Source organism: Sardina pilchardus, chromosome 3 (assembly GCF_963854185.1).
Source record: "Sardina pilchardus chromosome 3, fSarPil1.1, whole genome shotgun sequence".
NCBI classification, from domain to species: Eukaryota; Metazoa; Chordata; class Actinopteri; order Clupeiformes; family Clupeidae; genus Sardina; species Sardina pilchardus.
Genome location: NC_084996.1, coordinates 6,649,822 through 6,665,246, shown reverse-complemented (window position 1 = coordinate 6,665,246; position 15,425 = coordinate 6,649,822). Strand labels below are relative to the sequence as shown.

The 15,425-nt window shown below is 39.7% G+C and overlaps 3 protein-coding genes across 5 annotated transcripts; all 3 read left to right on the top strand.

Moving 5' to 3' along the window:
* The first annotated feature begins 291 nt into the window (after nt 1-291).
* LOC134076488 (modulator of macroautophagy TMEM150B-like) lies at nt 292-5,354 on the top strand. The gene is made up of 7 exons (XM_062531572.1): nt 292-462; nt 820-902; nt 1,740-1,799; nt 3,333-3,400; nt 3,621-3,751; nt 4,201-4,378; nt 4,753-5,354. Exons 2-7 carry the CDS (start codon nt 838-840, stop codon nt 4,908-4,910), a joined length of 660 nt encoding a protein of 219 aa, XP_062387556.1. The 5' UTR covers nt 292-462; nt 820-837; the 3' UTR covers nt 4,911-5,354.
* An 891-nt stretch (nt 5,355-6,245) lies between these two features.
* LOC134076486 (modulator of macroautophagy TMEM150B-like) lies at nt 6,246-9,270 on the top strand. Of its 3 annotated transcripts, none has more exons than XM_062531571.1 (7): nt 6,246-6,339; nt 6,573-6,655; nt 6,899-6,958; nt 7,147-7,214; nt 7,335-7,465; nt 7,787-7,961; nt 8,369-9,270. In XM_062531571.1, exons 2-7 carry the CDS (start codon nt 6,591-6,593, stop codon nt 8,563-8,565), a joined length of 696 nt encoding a protein of 231 aa, XP_062387555.1. In that variant the 5' UTR covers nt 6,246-6,339; nt 6,573-6,590; the 3' UTR covers nt 8,566-9,270. The 3 variants fall into 3 exon arrangements, with proteins under 3 accessions (XP_062387555.1, XP_062387553.1, XP_062387554.1); XM_062531569.1 differs by having other exon boundaries at nt 7,784-7,961; XM_062531570.1 differs by having other exon boundaries at nt 6,251-6,339; nt 6,526-6,655; nt 7,784-7,961.
* Nucleotides 9,271-9,583: 313 nt separating this feature from the next.
* On the top strand, nt 9,584-14,702 carry LOC134076484 (modulator of macroautophagy TMEM150B-like). The gene is made up of 7 exons (XM_062531567.1): nt 9,584-9,827; nt 9,976-10,041; nt 10,382-10,441; nt 12,301-12,368; nt 12,635-12,765; nt 13,319-13,496; nt 13,982-14,702. The coding sequence occupies exons 1-7, from the start codon at nt 9,796-9,798 to the stop codon at nt 14,176-14,178; spliced, it is 732 nt and encodes a 243-aa protein (XP_062387551.1). The 5' UTR covers nt 9,584-9,795; the 3' UTR covers nt 14,179-14,702.
* Nucleotides 14,703-15,425: the final 723 nt, after the last annotated feature.

Sequence of the window (15,425 nt, the reverse complement as noted above, 5' to 3'; positions counted from 1 at the left end):
TGATGTTATGTTTATCTTCTAAGTTTTTAATTTTGCAAATTGTACTCATTTTCCACAACTCAATGTTGTGATATCACTACTTGTATTGGCTGATTATTAGGGCCTAATCTATGTGTCTTAGAACATTTTAGATATCTTTTTAGTTAATTACTTTGATGGGTAGGCATTCCCTCCTGTCCATTATGTGATTCTAATGAATAGGCATTTAGTAAGTTCACAGCACATTCCACCTAACACAGTAATCAACAGGTCATGTTAAATAGAAAGGTGACTTTCCCACAAGAAACAAATAAGGACAGAGATCAAAGTACACTCAGATAAGGGGTTGGTCTATTCCAGACTATATGGTAACATTTCTTCAAGCAAGGAGGGGCATAGGTTTGTAGAGAAGTTGTAGTTTGTGCTTACATTAGGCTTTGATATGACTTGGTTAACTGCATTTCAAGGTAGTCTCATGGATTGGTATGTTCTTTTATTTGTTCTCAACTATGATGTTGCTCTCAGTTTGCTTTTAAAAATGTTTTTATTTAAACAGCAATGGCTTCCAGTTACTAAGAGTTACTGTTGTCATACTAGTCTATTACTCATTCACATGGATTCTGGGATTCAATGTTTTAACTTTTTATATTTTCACTACTCAAGGTAAATCTGAGATATCCCTCATTATTTTATACTTTGTCTCTTAGAAAATAAATCTATATTCTATATAGAATCATCTATATTCTATATTTGCCTCTGAAACAAAAGGTAAACATTTGGTGTCATTTGGCGTCGGAGGACTGACTGTAATGCTTGAGTTGATAATACCTGTCATCACAGATTATCTGATGGTCTATAATGTGGGCATGGGCATTACTTCCTGTTCTCCTGGCAGTAGGAGGCACAGCTGGTATCTGGGCAGTGTGAGTATACTATTTGTTACAGTATATACCCTGTCTTACACCTGGTCCTTTGTCTAACCCTATTCTATGTATCCTCCTGAAACATTGAACACTGATCTTTTCTTCCCCTTACTGTTTTTCTTTAGTTGTTTGATGTGTCAACTTGAAAGAGAATATAAAACCTTTTTTCTCAGTCGCTTTGGTGCATTTCTCGAGTCATAATGAACATTTCCACAATAGTTAAAGTATTTCTCATAACGATTAGTGCACACTGCACCGCATAGGGATAACTTGCAAAAGTGCATATCTTGCTTCAAAAGCAAATTATGCCAATGAAACAGTGCAATCAATGTAAGTCATGATGTCATTGTCGTCAATATTGTCAAACTCTTGTTGTCAATATGACAGTTTACTCTGTAAGTACTTTCTAATGAACAATGCATTTTCTATTTCAAAGCTGTAACACATTATTGTGTGTGGTGGAGGTTGATTGCAAGAGAGTGGATATGTTTTAAAGCTTTTTTTGTTGACAGACATAGTGACAGTACAAAGAAAACAAAGTCTTTTACAGCAGTGTGCAAATGAAACATGGCCAATATACAGTAAAACACTCATTGGTCAGATCTGTGAACCTGTACATTTTTACTGATGTTTCTGGTTGTCAGGTCACATATATTTATATATGCTGGACAGACAATTAGTTCAACATTTGCATGTAATGAAGCAGGTAATGATAAGGCCAATTTGTTTTATGGGATAGGACTATTCAGCAACTGAGATGCCCCACAGCAACTGAGAAAAACTGTAATAATAACTCTCAAGAAACACAATCACATAGGCTATTCTTATATTTCCCAGGTATGGGGTTGCAGTATTCAATGAATCTGTTAATCTGACTGCCGGATTCCCATACATCAGGTAAAAGGCTACTCGTAACAACTCTTAGCAACTTATGTTCTCCCCTAAGAGTCAAGCAGAACTACAACCCCAACCCAGAAAAAGTTGGGACATTGTGTGAAATGCAAATGAAAACAGAATGTGATCTTCAAATCGTGTAAACCCATATTTAGCTGCAAAAAGGACATAGTTAAATTTGTCATTTTCAGCATTTCATATGTTGTTTATGTGTGCTGAGGACTGGAGATTGGAACAAGACTACTTAATCTAGGGTTGAGCATGTTGACAATTTGAAACATAAGACAGGCATTATGATAATCATTTAGCTCAGCCAGTCTTATTAACTTTAAACAGTGAAATAGAGGGTTAGGTGGGTGGGGGAATTTATCTCTGACCAGGACAGGGCCTGTATGGCTTTCTTTTGCAACGATGTTTGTTAAGATGGCTGGTGAAGGTATTGCACCATATCAGATTAGTTAAGATGAGGTTAAAAGAGAGTTTTATACAACGTAAGAAGTGCAGACAGAGGAAGGAAGTGTCTGATCTTGTAGAACAAGCCAACATACTTGGACAGTTTGTTTACAAGATGGTCAATATGACATTTAAAGTTGAGAGAGTCGTCAATATGGACCCCTAGGAATTTAGTGGCATGCACTCTTTTTTTTCCCTGCCCATTATTTTTTAATCAGGCAGTAACCAGTGTTTGTAAGCTTTTTGTTCGATTTGAATAAAATGAAATTTGTTTTGCTGACATTTAATGACAGTTTGTTACATTTAAACCAGGAGTCCATTTTGGATGACTCAGAGTTTACAATCTTGTAAAATAAGTGGGTTCCTGTGTGATCACCAAAGATTATAGGCTTACAGGTAGAGTTATGATCATTGACATGGACATACTGTTCCCGCTCATAGCTAACTTGACCATGCAAGTGCTAAACCTCACCATGATGTAATTTATCAAACAATCAGCTATACATAGGTGTGTGAGATTTGCAGATTATTCTGTTTTTATTTGCATTTTACACAAAATGCATTTTTTTCTGATTGTCTGGGGTTGTCTCCTTTGTGATGGACCTTAGTGTGTATTTGTTGTGTACAGTGTTTAGCCCATACCTTCTAGCCCTGCCCATAGTTGAGTAAGACAAAGATCCTTTAGCTTTCTCAACCGTCTCTGAGTAAGACTGCTTTCGAGCATTGTGACACCATCTCCAAGATTTGAGGTGTGTTTGTGTGTATATCTGTTTCCATGTCCGTATGCTTGAGTGTGTCCATGTCCATATGCTTGTGTGTGTGTGTGTGTGTGTGTATGCTTGAATGTGCCCATGTTCTGTGAGTCTGATGACTGCACTGCTGTATTTCTCCTTTGACCAATACTCTGTTGGCATTGAACGTACACTTTTACTGTGCTCATGTTTATTACTTCATTTGACTGGTCAAACATGAAAAATACCTCTAGAAAAATTAGAGACATGCTCCTCATTCCTCAAATACAGAGTAAATCCAGAGGGTCCCGTTGACTGTGTGTTGTTAACCATAAAATTCTTCTTTTAATAGCGCATGCGGTGCCTACTACCCCCAGAGCTGTTGGTTTTCACAGATCTGCAATGTGAGCAGTTTTCTGAGTGAGTGAGTGATACTTTCAAATAATAAAAAAAGTATTCTGTGGTGTCATGTGTCAGTAATAGAATAGGCCTACTCTCTCCATTTATTTCTTATCACTACTCTATTTTTGTCTAACTGGAGAGGAGCTCATCTTTGCTGATATAGACTAGCTATTTTAACATTAAAGCCTTTCGTCACATTTGTGTCCTGCTGCTCAGTCTGTTGTGTCTCTTTCTCCAGTCATATGGATTGTGGTGATCCGCTTTCAGCAGGTGCGTGACCTGGGTTCCCAGTGTCGCCGTACCAACCTGGTGGCCCTGGTTCTCGGCTTCATATCCTCTATAGGGGTATCTATCCTTGGCAACTTCCAGGTATTTACTTCTCTCTCTTTGATGGTCTCTCTTATAACTTAGCACTTTCTTAACACTTCTTAACACTGATGGCCATTATGCTCGCAATCCAGAGCAAGGGATGCACCCCATGCAGAACAGCGGAACACTGGAAAACCAAAATGTTCCCCCTTATCTCAAAACACGTAGTCAGTCATAGCTATACTCAGGGACAGTAAAAATGATTCTCTCCAACTCTAAGCTTGACTGTAAACATAAGGACACAAGAACAACTGGACATAAACTTCTCATGAATATACAAGTCATACATTTCAATTAGTTCCAATAAGATTCCACTGCTCTCGCTATGGATACATGTACTCAATAAGGCCATATCTACCATGATATCATTGTAGCAATACTCATAAAATGAAAGATATGCTTTGAGAGTGAAAAACAAGAATCTTTTGTGTGTCTTTCTCCTCCCTCAGCAGTCTGTGTATTTGGGGATACACCTGTTTGGTGCTTTCCTGGCCTTTAATGTGGGTCTGGTGTACTTCTGGGTGCAGCTCTGGCTCACCTATAAGGCCGAGCCGTCTCAGGACCGCCGCTGGCTGGGACCACTACGCGCCGTCCTCTGCAGCCTCTGCACTGTGTGCCTTATTGCCAGTATCCTTAAACCCCCACACATGGGTCAGGAGGTCAAAGGTCAAAGGTCAAAGGTCGCTGTCATCATCTTAGCATCTGGGGACATGATTCCCCATTACAAGTTAAATCAGAGATGGGTTATCTGGTCTAAAGAGTCTTTGGTAAACTACAATTACCAAGAACGCAACAATCCACACGCTTTAGCACAACCATTTCTTTGCCACTTTATAGAAGTCTATGTGAAACCTAATTCACATTGCTCAAGCTGTTACCCAAGTCACAACAGTTAATATTGCATCTCTTTGTTCCTTCCTGTTGTAATTTCATTGACCAAATGTAATTTGATGTTGCAACAGTTACCTGCATATTACCCCTTAACTGCTAACCCCCCCTAGTGGTTGTGCTGCACAACACGGGCTCCAAGTCTCCTGCAGCCATGTGCGAATGGGCTCTGGTCATGACGTTTTTCCTCCTCTTCTCATCCTTTGCCGCCGAGTTCCGGCTCATCGAATGCCACCAGCTCACTGTGCACAAGCAGATGGGGACTGCCTGATCATCGCCGGGAACCCTGAGGGATAGCCTGCATGGTTTGAGCCATCTCGTGATCACTCTGGAGTGATTGAGTGCTGTTTTCAGAGTGAATTATGCAGAGAGCGGTGGCTGTTGCCATATTGCACTTGATTGTATGTCTGTGTTATGTGTGGGACATTGTTGGAAAGTGTTGTGGTGTCACCACCTAAGTGTCAGCATTTTGTCTCCAGTTTCACATTCATAGTACCAAAGCTTGATAGACAATTACTTTCAACAAAATCTGAAAAGCACAAGGAACAAGCCATACTTGAACACCACCAAACACTCCTAACAACATAAAGGCTAAAGGCATAAAGACATAATGACATTCACCCCATGCATTTCTAAAGAAGTTGATAGTCATGCATGGCCTTTCAAAGATTGTTTGTGGGTTATTTATTCATTCATAATAAATATTTCAATTAACATTTCAGATTCTCTTGTTTGTTTGAGATAGGACTAAGCCTATAGCATGGCTGCATTGAAACAAAAACAAAAGTACACTTGATTACATGGTGTAGTAGAGTAGCATTGCTGAAATATGATGGTTTTATGGTTCTGGCTGTATTGAAGATGATAAAGAGAGGATGAATCATTAAACCACCGTGACATTTACTCCTGCCTATTTCATAGCACAGCGAATATCCATGGCTGATTAGTCAACAGTCTGTGTTTAGATGTGTTAAAAGAAGGTGAATTCCCCTTTTATGAACTGAATTGATCATTGTAGCTAAAGACTGCCATCTAGTTTCTGTATGTAATCCGGTCTGAGTCTGCATGAGTGGTTGCATGTTGAGGGCGGTTGTCTTCTCAATGTGAATTGTTTAGATATTTGTCAGGCAAAAAAGGTTTACATAAATGAAGTGGAAGTTAACTTAATTATTTGAGTAGATGTTCCAAAGAAAAGTCTAGTTCGTCTCTGGAATAATTCCAAGTTTTTATATTTATCACTACTTGTATTTTCTGATTATCAGTGCTTCATCTATGTATCCAAAGTTAATTGATTGGATACGCAGACATTCTCTCTTGTCCATTATGTGGTTCAGAAAGAAATGCAGTCTAATAGTCTAGAACGTTCACAGTATTTCCTGTTGTTTTATTGATGATCAGTATATTTATTATATTTAGATTATAGCCTTTTTTGACCTACAACACACCTAACACAGTAATTAACAGATCATGGTAAATAAAGGTTACTTTTACTGCAATAAATATTAGGACAGAGATACCAAAGTACACTCAGATAAGGGGGGTTAGTCTATTCCAGACAATATGGTAAAAGTTACTTTGAGCAAGGAGGGGCTTGGGTTTAGAGAGGAGGAAGTCGAACTGTTGAGGTTTGTATTAGGCCTCAATATGACTGCATTTCAAGTTTGTTTCTCATAGATGGATGTTGAAGACCAGTTACATTGGTATGTAATGTTCTTTTATTTGTTCTCAACTAAGATGTAGCTACTCAGAATGCCTTTAAACATGTTTTATTTAAACCACAATGACTTACAGTATACAGTTACTAAGAGTCATTCTGGGAGTTAAAGTTTTAACTGTCATGTTTTCACTACTCAAGGTAAATTGAATATCCCTCATTATGTTATTAGCTACTGATGCTGGAGTTGATAATCCCCGTCATGTGAACTACATACAGATAATCTGATTGTCCATAATGTGGGCATTGGCATTACTTCCTGTTCTCCTGGCAGTAGGAGGCACAGCTGGTATCTGGGCAGTGTGAGTATATTTATTTAAATATTGATTTACCTTGTCTTACACTTGATCTGGTCCTTTGTCTATCCCTGCTCTATTTATCCTTCAAGAAACCATTGAACACATATATTTTCTTCTCCTTATTCTTTTTCTTTCACTGCTTGATGTGTCATGTCAAAACTGGAAAGAGATGTAGAACTCTCAAGAAACACCATCACTATTCTCCCCCTTTTTTTTTTTTTTTTTTTTTTTAATCATATTTCCCAGGTACGGAGTTGCAGTTTCCAATAAATCGATTAATCTGACGGCAGGATTCCCATACATCAGGTAAATACAACACTGAAAGTGCAACTCTTAATTTATGTTGACACCTAAAAGTCAAGCAGAACTATACAGTATGACTGAAGAAAACCCCTCAAACCATGATCAGTTGACCACTTATTGAAGTTTGTTGCAAAGTAAATCCAGAGAGGCCGTTGACTGTGAATGTTTTCTTTTTTTTTTTTTTCAAATAGCACATATGGTTCCTACTACCCCCAGAGCTGCTGGTTCTCACAGATCTGCAATGTGAGCAGTTTTCTGAGTGAGTGAGTGAGTGAGTGAGAGTGATATTGTCAAATTCAAAAGAAAGTCTTGAGATTGAGATTGAGTGGCCTTTCGTCACATTTGTGTCCTGCTCAATCTGTTGTGTCTCTTTCTCCAGTCATATGGATTGTGGTGATCCGCTATCAGCAGGTGCGTGACCTGTGTTACCGGTGTCGCCGTACCAACCTGCTGGCCCTGGTTCTCGGCTTCATATCCTCTATAGGGGTATCTATCCTTGGCAACTTCCAGGTATGATTTCTCTCTCTACTCTGATATCTCTCTTTTCATGGTGTTTTTTTAGGCCGAGTATAAGTATGAGTACTTACTACTTACATTTATGTAGACTGATGTCAAGTATTGATGGTCTTTATGCTGGAAATCCAGAGCAAGGCATGCAACGCGTGCAGAACAGCGGAACACAGCAAAACCAAGTCTTCTCTTGAAAGACCCAAAACTATCACATGTTCTCAATAAGGCCGTATCTACCGAGATAATATCAGTGCATCTCTACTCATAACATGACAGATTTGCGTTGAGAATCTTTTGTGTGTCTTTCTCCTCCCTCAGCAGTCTGTGTATTTGGGGATACACCTGTTTGGTGCTTTCCTGGCCTTTAATGTGGGTCTGGTGTACTTCTGGGTGCAGCTCTGGCTCACCTATAAGGCCGAGCCGTCTCAGGACCGCCGCTGGCTGGGACCACTACGCGCCGTCCTCTGCAGCCTCAGCACTGTGTGCCTTATTGCCAGTATCCTTAAACCCCCACACATGGGTCAGGAGGTCAAAGGTCAAGGATTAAAGGGTCATCATTATCATCATCTTACAGTAGCATCTGGGGATGTGATTGATTACCTGTTACAAGTTAAATCAGAGAAGGGTTCTCTGACCTTTGGTTAATTGCAATTGCCAAGAACACGACAATCCAGACACTCTAGTTGCGCAAACATTTCCTGGCCACTTTACAGAAGTCTAAGTGCGCTGAGCTCTGTTATCACTGCTCATTGCTCAAGCTATTTCATGGTAACCCAAGTCACAACAGTTAATATTGCATCTGTAAGGAACACCCTTAATCCTGTTGTAATTTCATTGACCAAATGTAATTTGATGTTGCAACAGTTGCCTGCATATTACCCCTTAACTGCTAACCCCCCCTAGTGGTTGTGCTGCACAAGATGGGCTCCAAGTCTCCTGCAGCCAGGTGCGAGTGGGCTCTGATCATGACGTTTTTCCTCCTCTTTTCATCCTTTGCCGCCGAGTTCCGGCTCATCGAATGCCACCAGCTCACTGTGCACAAGCACATGCGGGAAGAGATCTTCAGAAGCCGCCTGATGGACATGTACCCTGAGGGATAGCCTGCATGGTTTGAGCCATATCTCCTGGTAGCTCTGGAGTCATCGCTAAAGCACTACAGGATTGAGTGCTGTTTGCAGAGTGAATTATGCAGTACTATGGATGTGATATTTCACTGTGTTATGTGTGGGACATTGTTGGAAAGTGTCACGTAGTCTCAGCATGTTGTCTCCAGTTTCACATAGTACCAAAGATTGGAGATAGATAATATTTTTAACAAAATCTGACGAACACAAGGACACAAGCACAACCACTCCTGACAACATACTATTATTGTAATAATTTACATTCACTCAAAGCCCATACATTTTTAATGTATGATTGGAGGTTGATAGAAATGCATGCAGGCTTTTCAAAGCTTGTGGGTTATTTATTAATTCATAATAAATATTTCAATTAACTTTTCAGATTCTCTTATCTATTGTGGGAGTGTACCTCCCCAGGTAGGCTACCATGTTCCCCACTTTGTATGGGACTGGGGAACATAGGACCCGGGGAACATAGGGATGACCCTGCTATTATCCAGGCTGCATTGAAACAAAAGTAAACTTGGTGTAGTCAATAACATAGGCTGTAAGTTAAATAATTTCCATTCACTCATAGCCCATACATTTTAAGAAGTTAAAAGAAATGTATGCATGCCTTGTGATATTATACAAAGCTTTATTTGTGGGTTATTTATTCATTCACAATAAATATGGCAATTAACTTCAGATTGTCTTACGTATTTTCTGTCTAAGACAGGGCTTTAGCTGTAAAATCCAAAGCTGAACAAAAACAAAAGCCTAAACTTGACTATGGTGTAGATTAGCATTGATTAAATACTATTTAATTTAAATGGTTGTGTAGTTGTGCGATTGAATATTGTTTTAACTGTGGGTCACACACGAGAAAGGGGGAAAATGGCATCTGTAGCCTACCTTTATCTCACCTTGTCAATGTTTGTGTTGCGTAGTAGCCTACACGCAGTAGGCTATCACAGTATCATTAGTACACGCCCAGTATCAAGCGGTAAGCGTAACTTCTACATTTTCACAAGACGACCTCGTCCACTAGTTAGCCTATATTTTGCTTTGAAAGGCGTGTGGTATTAAACTGTTGTTTGTAAAAGTAGTCTATAAATGTACATAATATGCTTAGGCTAAACCTAGTTTACATCAGCAGCCTGCAACTTGGTGGGATCACTACATTCTTGCAGAAGTCGAAGGCTACCTCTGTTTATGAAATAAGACATGGTTAACCAAGGGCAAGAACAAGAACGAAGGTAAACACCGTAGCGACTAAGGGATGACAGGTGGTATCTTAGTAGGCCTATGTCAAGAACATGATCTTGATGATCATACATGCATCTTATTATCATGCAAATGAGGCGATGTGCTGTAAATATAGCCTACTGTATTTATTATGTTTAGAATGTGGACATGGGCACTGCTTCCTGTTTTCTTGGCAGTAGGAGGCATCGTGGGAACATGGGCAGTGTGAGTATTTCAATCTACTTTCTCCCAGGCTACTTCTCAAGTCGTAGAAAACACTGTCACTGTCTGTATTTGCGTTCTGTTTTACCCAGCATAGAACATTTTAATTGTATTTATTTTAATATCCTCCTTAGTTCAAAATCCGCTCGTGATCTGCTCATAATTATCGGTTTGCTCTCTCTCTCTCTCTCTCTCTCTCTCTCTCTCTCTCTCTCTCTCTCTCGTGGCTGTGTGTGAGAGCATTTCCTTTTCTGTTAGAGTAGGCCTATGAACAAACACATTTACACTGTTAGCCTACATAGGCCTAATCACAATTTATGACATCTCTGCTTTATTATTCCAGATTTGCCGTTTCAGTGTCAAATAACACTGTAAATGTGACTGCCAAATTCCCTTTCATCAGGTGAGAACAGCACTGAAAATGGGTCTTTTTGAGTTTGAGCACACACCAATGTGGTTCAATAGGCTAGACCTACAGTAGTTGTCATACAAAAAGGAGGTGTTGAACAACATAAGAAGGTGACCTGGGGGGTATTCCAGTATGTGGTTTAATGACAAATAGGTAGGCTACTGTAGCCTGGCCTAGCTCTGAGTAAGTGTTAAACCTTTAAATAGAAGAGCTGTGACTACTCCTAACAAAACAATGGCATTTGGCTCTTAGAGTTTTACCACTTACTCTAGCTAACTTTACTTTCTCAGGTTTGTCACTAAACCCCGTACTTGGAATTCCCCCCTGGCATAAGTCCGATATGAATCATTTTCACGCCACTGGCGCAGAAACATCCTAGCTTGGAGTTGACAATAGCAGTTTTCAGTGGTATTGTGTAAACTTAAACATGGGTGATTCAGATATGAGCCAGCTGAGTCACATTTTTTGCTTATGTCACTTATTCCTGGCTGGCTTGTACAATTCCAGTGTCTTGTGATATTAGAGCACATTAGCTCGCTGAGGTCATATGGATATATCACACACTTCTAAACAACACAGGATAATTTATGAATATGAATCCTATTCAATATAATCATATTTCTTTATGTTTAACTGTTTAAGACATGTTTTGTTGACATCTTTATCCTGACACTGTTATCCTGTGACTTTTTAACTGTAACTTTGAGATTACTGGTATATGTCTCCTACAGCTAGTAAAGAAAGAGTTCAGTGTTAATTCATTTGGAAGTGAATTGCCAGACTTGGTTGATGTTAACTTCAGTATATGAGGACAACTTGTTTTTGTTTTTAAGATACTGTAGTTGACAAACACAAAGAGACAAGTTATTAGAAATTGATTGAAATGATCTGTGATTGGCATCGGATGGTCATGGTTAGAGATATCACAAGATGTGTGTTTGTGCACATCTGAGCATGTGTACATTTGTGCGTGTGTTTACCTGAGCATGCGTGTGCGTGCGTGTGTGCATGTGTGCTGCAGGTATGTGTATTGGTATGAAAGTGTATTTGCAAAAGCAATTGCGTGAGTGTGGTGGGTCAGTAGAGTCCTGACTGCAGAGAGGTAATGAGCTGGCCAGGAGGAATCCGTATCTATTGTATCATTTTGGGCAGTGGACGGGTTTTCCATAACAATGTAGTCTAACAACATTTTTCTCCATGCCGTCATGTCATGGTGTTCCTCGATTTCCTGTTCATGCAACAAGAAGTAGTTTACTGTTTGTTTTGTTTAAATCAATTGTAGATAGGTCTCCTTATACAGAGGGAAGGGGACATTGGGAAGCGACAGCCCTTAAAGAGGAACTATGCAGGATTGGCGATTTCATCTCTGGTTTCGGTTTCGTTTTTCGTTTTCGCTCGTTTTATGCTTGCATATTTCTCTGCAGAGCTTCCCCGACAGCTTTAGCGTGTATATTTATACATATATAGGCTATATATAAATATATAAATTGCAAGCGTGGTTCTTCTTGTTCCTTTCGCGTCTCTGACTTGCAGATGTAAACAGCAGACGATCGTTTATCAGAAAGTTGCAAGGTTGTAATAGCGGATAGGGACACTAGGGGCGGGAGGAAATGTGACTGTTTTCGATAAAACTGGTCAGTCAAGCAAAACAACGATTTCTAAGCGATTTTATGACTATGAAAAAGTTGCATAGGGTCTCTTTAAGGGTGGATAAGGAATCTGTGGCCCTTTCCGAAAATTGTCGAATTGGAGTGCTCTGCCAATGTCCGCACATTTTGCCACACATTACACATTTAGTTATCTCATGCACAGTTGCGAAGTTTAAAAATAATTGAGTGTGGTTTTGCCAACAGTGAGTGTGCCACCAATCAGCCTGAGAGTGCTTTGTTCTGTCTCTTCTGCATTGTGTGGACTGTACTTAGTGAGTAACCTCAGTGTGCACAAACACATTCAAAATCTGTTGCTGCCCCTGTTTGCTCTTCTCTGTGCATCATATTTTTCTTTTTTACATAACTTGACGGATAAATTACACGGAGAATGTTGAGTTATCAAAGCAAATTGGTGATGGTCTGTGATATTTGGTTTTTCAGCACTGATAATAATTCTGTGGTGTTGTGATGTTAATTCTGTTAATTAATTAATGTTTAACAACCATGTTGTGGATTTTGTGATGTGTCTTTCTCTTAGTAATCTGGGTGGTGGTGATCCGGTATCGGCAGGTGCGTGAGCTGGGTAACCTGTGTCGCCGTGCCAACCTGGCGGCCTTAGTGCTCGGCTTCACTGCTGCTTCCGGGGTCTCAATCCTTGGCAGCTTCCCGGTACGCTCTCTCTCTCTCTCCTCCACCTTTACAACATTCACTGGGTACTTTTAATATGATTATTTTATGCCATTTAGTTTTATTGAAAAAGAAAAACACGCAACCGTTTTACATTGACCTGTGTTGATCAACATTGGTGTGCTTGTATGTTAATACAGTCTCTTTCATCTCTATTATTTTCATTTCATGATTCATGATTTTACTTTTTCTGTGCGGTTTTAAATTCATGTGTATCATTATTATTATTATAAGTGTACCGAGACCAAGTTTCATTGTGACTTTGCACTAGAAGTAACACATTGATTGACTGATTGATGTACGTTTTCATGGACTATTTCTGAGTGTGTGCGTGTGTTTGTGTGTGTGTGTGTGTGTGTGTACGCTCAATGGTGTTTTTTTGCCCCCAACGGCACCTTCCAGGCAGCACAGCCTAAAAGGCACTACCTTTACCCTATTCCTAACCTGGAAGGCACCATTGAGGGCATATACTGTTATACCAAAGACTGTGTGTGTTTACGCATGTGTGTTCCTCACGCGATGTTCTTCACACCAGTTGACGGTATCTCTGGGGGTGCATCTCTTCGGGGCATACCTGGCCTTCTTCGTGGGTCTGGCCTACTTCTGGGTGCAGCTGTGGCTCACCTATAAGGCCGAGCCGTCTCAGGACCGCCGCTGCGTAGGCCCGTGGCGTGCCAGTCTCTGCAGCCTGTGCACCCTGTTTCTCATCGGTAGTATCCTTACACTTAAGGAGTCCCAAAGTGGGGCCCAGTAACATTCTCTCAGTGGTTCACAATCCTGCTCTTGTCCTCCTAGACTGCATATTGTCCATCTTGCCATGGTCTGCGGGGGTCTGTGGTTTTCCCTAAAGCACTACTGAGCATGACTACTTGTATGCTGTGTAAATGTTAAAGCCCCTCTTTGGTAGGATTAGCTATATTAGCTATAAGTCCCAATGTTGCAAGGCTGGTTTTCAGCCTGGGGACGCTAAGGGAAATGGGGAAAGTCCTCATTTTCACCAGAAAATATCATTTAATCATCCAAATGATTTCTAAACGGGTTTATTAAGTTGAAATAGTTGCCAAGTTTCCCTTTAAGAGGGTAGTGTTGTCTAAAATGGAATATGGCTGTTGTACTGATGGTGGCTGCTGATGACTAAGAGGTGTAGGGAACTAGGCTAGGCAGCCTGTTGGACATGCTCCTTGACCCTCCTCCTCAGTGTTCGTCCTGAAACCTGCCGGCTTTAGGTCTTTGTCCGCCATCAGTGAGTGGGCCATGGTCATGGTCTTCTTCATTCTCTTCGGCTCCTTCGCTGTCGAGTTCCGTCACGTTGACCATTTCCAGGTAACCGTGCAGAAGCAGAATGTGACTAAGGAAAACAGTGATGACACCCTGAACAGAAATCTGATGATTTAGCAACGACCACACCTCTTGTAGATGTCTCATGTTGATTACCATAGTATTCCTGTGTAGTTGTTATGTAAGTTTTACAGTACATAGGTTTTATTTATTTGATTTTTTAAGATTTTATCTTATTTCTAAAGCAAGTAGATTTTTATCTGATCTTTTTATTTTATTATTTTAGTTCAGGAAGAGACATAGTTCACAATCCAATACTGAGTATGTCACTGGTCAGTATAATATCAGCTAGTTTAGAAGGTTTACAGGTTTGGGTGGAATGTTATTCATTTTATATTTAGTGGAAACCTTGATCCCAAACGTTTACATGGGACTTAAAGGACAAAAGGGAATTTGACATCAGTATCATCATACCCATTTGGCATGTCTGAAAAGAGTTTAGCAGCAAATAACTAGTCGCTACTTTGGCTATAATTGTTTAGGGAAAACAAATTATGTTCCATTTCTTTTTGAAAATTCTAGTTTTTTTTAAATGTCACATATTATAAAAGTGTATGTTTTATAAATAATTATCTTCTGGATCCCCTTTGTGCATCTGTGTTTCTTTTTTTTGTTTCATCTTTATTAATTTTATATTAACACAGTACAGATCTGCCTAAAACCTTGGCCTTTGTCTAAAGCGAATGCACTACAGTACATAATCGTCAACAAAGTTGCCTTGTGAACATCAACTGGGCTAAGCTGCACTGATGCCATGTTTTGGTCAGCTAAACTACATAATGATTAGCCTTAGTGGCCACAGGGTATCATGAGTGTCTTAAGCTCTGCATCATTGGACCAAATAACATATATTTATAACAATTAGCTGTTATACCAATTGGTAAGTGAAAGCTAATAAAATAATGTTGCTTTACTCATGAAGTTATGTTTCATGTGATTACATCATCTTGCCACTAGATGTCAGCTAGAAATCACTTCAGCTGTTGCTGTTAACAAAATACCAAAAGTACAAATATCCATGTATCATCATTTTGTGGGTACTACATCCTGGGTGCTCTATATTATTAAGTATACTGCAGGTATGTGCTATCACTATCACAGGCTCATTTGCTGTTCATTAAGGTATCATGGATACCTCTTGAATCAGTAGTTTAAATTCAGCTTGGCCCAGTGTCCTCATCACTCTCTGTTACTGAAGAATTGCAAAATGCCAATAGTGGAATATTGAGCACATTTTATGGATGTTTTTTTCACCCTCTGTTATGAAGTACTTACATTAATAACAGAATATCAGAATATATGAA